The sequence below is a fragment of the Bison bison genome, unplaced genomic scaffold (assembly GCF_000754665.1).
Source record: "Bison bison bison isolate TAMUID 2011002044 unplaced genomic scaffold, Bison_UMD1.0 scf7180017864223, whole genome shotgun sequence".
Lineage (NCBI taxonomy): Eukaryota > Metazoa > Chordata > Mammalia > Artiodactyla > Bovidae > Bison > Bison bison.
The window spans coordinates 2,273,375-2,278,871 of NW_011494795.1; the positions used below are offsets into that span (position 1 = coordinate 2,273,375).

Consider the following 5,497-nt stretch of genomic DNA (forward strand, 5'->3'; position numbering starts at 1 on the left):
AGCCCCACCCTCGCGGCGCCGCAGCCTGAGGGCTCCCACAGAGCAGGGGACCCCTCGGAGGCCCCCCCAGCCCCAAGCCCAGTCGGGAGGAAGGCCCGAGTCAGATTAGAGGTTGTGGATTAGAGACGTCGGAAACCACGGAGCTCGTCAGTACTAGCGGAGCGCTCCGGAGGCTCCCGGAGGCGGTGGACTTAGCGCAGAGCCTTGAAGGAGCAGAGAGGGGGCCCTCTAAGTGCCTGTGGGCGGAAGGGTGGGCGCAGGCCAAGAGCTGGGAAGGGGTCTGCCGACCCCAACTCACCCAACCCAGGCTCTGCAGCCTCCAAAGCGGGGTCTGTGGTTCCCCGAAGCGTCCCTCCCAGAACACTGACCAGAAAGGCACCCTCCTTCCTGGGGGTCCAGGCACCCAGCCCCACTGGCCCAAATCAGTCTCCGGAGTAGTGACAGCGTTCCCATCCCGAGGCTGCAGAGGTCACAGGGTTCTGGTGAGGTTCACAGGCATAGAGCGAGTTGCTGTTCCATCACTGAGTCGTGTCCAACTCTTTGCCACCCCATAGGCTGCGGGACGCCGGACATCCCTGTTCTTCGCTATAGAGTGAGTAGTGAGCCCTTTTATGGAGCAGGTAAGAGATGTGCTAGGACTCAGGAAGCACAGCCCTAAGGGGGGCAACCCGCATCTGGAACCCCAGGGGCCAGCACGCCTCCCACTCTGTACCCACCCCCAGGTCCCACTGCACTGGACTCTGAGCCTGGTACCCAGGAGGGGATAATTCCTACAGATGCCCATCCCCACCCCCACCCTGGAGAGGAGCACTTCCCTTTTCTGAGCATCTCCAAAGGCCAAGACTTTTGCTGGGACATTCCCCACATGCCAGGCAAGCCCCTGGAATGCCAGCGTGACCACAGGCTGCCCACAAGGTCTCGAGGCTAAAGGCAGAGGGCCCTGAACTAGCTCCCCAGCTGGTTGGTCTGTGCCGCTGCCTCTCCCCAGGCAGCTTCCTCCAGGGGCTTTTATCTTCCTGTTAATTCCGTGTTACCTTCCTGTTATTGTAGGTCAGGTAGGTTAACCGGTAGGGCCTTGAGCCCTAGACAGTCACTGCCCATAGCACCCCCTCCCACAAAGCTCTGGAGAGCTGAGAAGCCAAGTTTCTCATTCTGAAGTCGTCTGATAGGTGCTTCCCTGGTGGCTCGGTGATAAAGGATCCACCTACCAATGCAGGTGAACCCGAGTCTGTGGGTTTGATCCCTGGGTCGGGAAGATCCCCTGGAGGAGGAAATGGCAACGCACTCCAGTATTCTTGCCTGGAGAATCCCGTGGACGGGAGCCTGGCAGGCTACAGTCCATGAGGTCGCAAAGAGTCAGATACGACTTTCAGTGACTAAACAATGACAAATAGGCTTGAAACCCAGGGTCTCCCTGGCTGTGTGACTGTGGTCAAGTTACTTGACCTCTCTGAGCCTGTTTCGCCTTTTATAGAAGAGATGCAAATCCCTCATCTCAAGGTGGTCTGAAGGTCCCTGAGGACTTGGAAATCAGACCCTGTCCCTGGCCACCCTCAGAACCCATTGCTATCCCCAAGACTCTCTAGTTAGGGCCAACTCTCTGGCCAGCTGCCATGGCTCATAAGAGAGGATGCCAAATAACTGAAGGCTGGGGGCAGCAGTCCCGTGCTGACAGAGAGGACTGGGATCTGCTGAGATGCTCCTGCTGTGGGGCTGGAGTTGGGGGCTCCTGCCTCTCAGTCAGGCCAGGGGTGGGAGTAGGTCCAGGCTTCCCAGGTTATGCTTTTGATGGGTACAAAGACTGGAGAGCCCAGCTGGGTGGTAGCCCTGGCTTCTTGCACTGGGCTTCCTGCAGTCGAATGCACATCCTGGTCCTCAGTTTTTCCATCTCTAAAATGGGCATCATGATAGCATCTGTCCCGGGAAGAAGCCTAGAGGACAGGAGCTCACACACATGAATGGGACCAAGGGGTTCCTGGGACGTGGCACTCAGTTTTCGAACCAGGAAGGTCTTGGGCAGATGGGGACAAGTTGGTGACTCCACACACCAGGCACCTAGATGACAGTGCCTGGCACATGGTGAGCGCTCATAAACGCCCGCTGGTCCTGGGGACACAGACGGGCCAGACTCCCTCCAGCCCCCTAAGACCCCCAGGAATTCCCAGGACCCTAGTCGTATAGTCAGAGCGATGGTGGAGCACAGCTTTAGGACCACTTGGCCAGGAGCACAAGCCTTGTGCCAGTTTGCTGAATAAATTAACATCAGATAGAGCAATGCGGAGGATGAGACATGGAAAGGGAACCTTGGTTTTCCCCGTGGACAAAGGCAGGCAGGTCAAGTGAACAGATTAGAGACTGAGGCATCGGGGAATCAGGTTAGTTAGTCCTGAGACTGGGGATGGGAGGAGTGGGGAGGGGTCAATATATGAAGAACTGAGGTTAATTTCAACAGGTCTGGAGCTGAGTGATTATTATTTAATTTTTTCTGAATAGACAACACATTCACATAGTTCAGATATCCCCAAATCTAAAAAGGCCTTTGTCCTCCACCTCTCTCCACTCCCGCCCCACTACCTGCATAACGGCTGGTAGTTAGACTGTTGTCTTCTCCTTGAACTTCAAAGACAAGCAAACTCAGATTTTTTTTAAATTGTAGGATAATAGCTTTACAAAACTGTGTAAACCCACACTCCAGTGGGTCTCAAGCCTATTTGTTGTCGTTTAGTCTCTCAGTCGTGTCCGACTCTTTTGTGACCCCATGGACTGCAGCCCACCAGGCTCCTCCATCCACGGGATTCTCCAGGGAAGAATACTGGACAGGTTGCCATACCCTTCTCCAGGGGATCTTCCTGACCCAGGGGTCGAACCTGTATCTCCTACATTGCAGTCAGATTCTTTACCACTGAGCCACCAGGGAAGCCCCTTAGATGAGGAGAAGGGAAAGCATCTCAGGGTTTTTGTTTTTTGAATTGAAGTACAGTTAATTTACAATGTTAGTTCCTGTTGTACAGCAAAGTGATTCAGTCGTACATATATATATTTTCTTTTTTAAATATTCTTTTCCATTATGGTTTATCACAGGATTTTTCTCATTGAAGGATAATTGCTTTACAATGTAATGTTACTTTCCACTGTACAAGAACGTGAATCAGTCGGGTTTTTTTAAATTATTCTTATTCGTTATTGCTGAAATGTCAATGTAGCAAGAAAATCTTAGGTCAGTTTAGCCGAAGAGCATTTTCAAAACTGCTTGTCTGCTCTGCACCCACATTTCCTCCTCTCGCCTTCCCCGAGTGCCGGTTACAATGGGAGCCTCTGTGTCCAGAGCGGCCACACGGTCCTGTCCGCAGGCTCCACCTCAGGTCCCTCTGGGGAAGGACAGGAACACGGACACTGTGTCCCTGGGCCCCCCGGGAACCCAGGAGCCACCTGAACTGCCTGGAACGAGGGCATGGCCTGGGGAGAACGGACGTGCTTTGGCTGGGGCTGCTCCCAGGCTGGCCACCGGGCGCCCTCCTGCCTGGTCTGGGGAGGAAAACGAGGCCACCAGGAGGGGCTGCTCGGCCCAGCCTGAGCCCAGGTCCCCGAGTCACAGAGACTCGGACTCCTCCCCACCCGACAGCCTCGGAGAATTTCTGTGCCTACCCACCACGGACAGGAAGGGGCTGTCCCATGCCCGGTGCATCCCCCCCACAGAAGTCACAGGAGAAGGGACTTCCCTGATGGTCCAGTGGTCAGGACTCAGCGATTCCACCGCCGAGGGCCCAGGTTCGATCCCTGGTCAGGGAAGTAAGATCCCACAAGCCGCGACAAAACATTCCCTATGAAATGACACGCTGCCTGGGTTTTGCCTACAACTCTTCCAGACAGGGTGATGGGTATGTGGGGATGACTTATGTGAGTCTCTCTCTTTTTGTTTTTGGCCCACTCAACCTGGCTCTGACCAGGGATCAAACCCAGGCCCTCAGCAGGGCAAGCGGAGAGTCCCAAACATTGGACCTCCAGGGAATTCCCGAGTCTCTACTTGAATAAATGTTTGGACACGCCCATAATAAAAAGTTTTAGGCAGGGCTTCCCTGGTGGTGCAGTGGATAAGAATCTGCCTGCCAATGCAGGTGACTCGGGTTCAATCCCTGGTCTGGGAGGATCCCGGATGCCATGGAGCAACTAAGCCCGTGCACCATAGCTACCGAGCCTGTGCTTGAGAGCCTGGGAGCCACAGCTACTGAAGCCCTTGCGTCTACAGCCCGTGCTCTGCAACAAGAAAAACCACCGCCAGGAGAAGCGTGCACACCAAAACAAGCAGCGGGCCCCTGTCCACCAACTAGAGAAAGCCCGCCTGGGGCCATGAAAACCCAGCGCAGCCAAAGAAACCAAAAAATTAAAGTTTTAGACAGGCACACTAAGAATAAAAATAAAATACCCCTCTCTCAGTCCCCTCTCTCCCAAAAAATCATGGTGGTGGAGGCGGGGATAGAGAGGATATACTGATTGTGCCGGCAGGGAGGCCGCAGAAGGGATGCCATACTAGGAATCTTATGTCCACCTGAACATTTCCACAGCAATAATAGACCCGGACATTCTGATCCTGGAACTTTGCCTCTGCCTTAGTCCTTGTCCTGCGTGTGCTGTTTCATCGTGTTTGAAACTCACTCTGCCGGTCCTCTGTCTACGTTTGTTCAGAAACGTGCTCTGTAGGTAGTGATGGAGAGCCAACAGGTAGATGTTTAGATAGGAGGTGTTTCTTGTCTTGGCGCACCACCCCCTCCACCCTCAGGGCTTTATCTACCTGTTCTCTCTGGCGTGTGGAAGGGCCTCAGATTCCTACCAGGCTGTTCTGTAGGCCTGAGGCTTCAGGCTTAATCCCCAGGGCGAATGCCTCCCTGGACGGGCTGGGCCCCAACCTGTACCAGCGCTGGGCCCTCTCACCTGGGCCAGGGCTGCGCTGTGCTGCCCGGGGGCCTCCAGCACCTTGGGCTCCCCTTGGCTTCTCCTCGAGGAAATCTTGCCAAGCCCCAAGTCTCCTGAGACCTGGCTGGAGACCCAGGCCCTGGCACCCACCACTCCTGAGGCCCCTGGCGCTGGTCTCTGGTGGGAGTTGTTGCCATTCGGTGGCTCAGTCATGTCCGATTCTGTGACCCCATGGACTGCAGCACACCAGACTTCCCTGTCCTTCACCATCTCCCAGAGTTTGCTCAAACTCATGTCCATCGAGTCGGTGGTGCCATCCAACCATCTCATCCTCAGTCGCCCCCTTCTCCTCCTGCCTTCAATCTTTCTCAGCATCAGGGTCTTTTCCGGTGAGTCAGCTCTTTGCATCAGGTAGTCAAAGTTTTGGAGCTTCAGCTTCAGCATCAGTCCTTCCAGTGAGTATTCAGGGTTGATTTCCTTTAAGACTGACTGGCTTCTCGGCCTTTTGGCTAAGGTCAGGTGTAGTATCTGGTGAGGGGGCAAGCATTACACTTCTGCCAGTGTAGGGTGGGGGTGACTGCTTCAT

General features: G+C 54.8%; 1 protein-coding gene and 1 non-coding gene across 2 annotated transcripts in view; one reads left to right on the plus strand and one right to left on the minus strand.

Moving 5' to 3' along the window:
* Positions 1-5,124, minus strand: part of FSCN1 (fascin actin-bundling protein 1) — a 14,804-nt gene extending 9,680 nt beyond the window's left edge. The window contains exons 1-2 of the mRNA XM_010845793.1: positions 4,930-5,124; positions 299-460 (exon numbers count right to left, since the gene is read on the minus strand). Of these exons, the coding sequence (XP_010844095.1) occupies positions 299-460; positions 4,930-5,124 (357 nt within the window). The remainder of the gene's footprint in view (positions 1-298; positions 461-4,929) is intronic.
* TRNAG-UCC lies at positions 3,717-3,789 on the plus strand. The gene has a single exon. It is a non-coding gene; the product is annotated as a tRNA-Gly (tRNA).
* Positions 5,125-5,497: the final 373 nt, after the last annotated feature.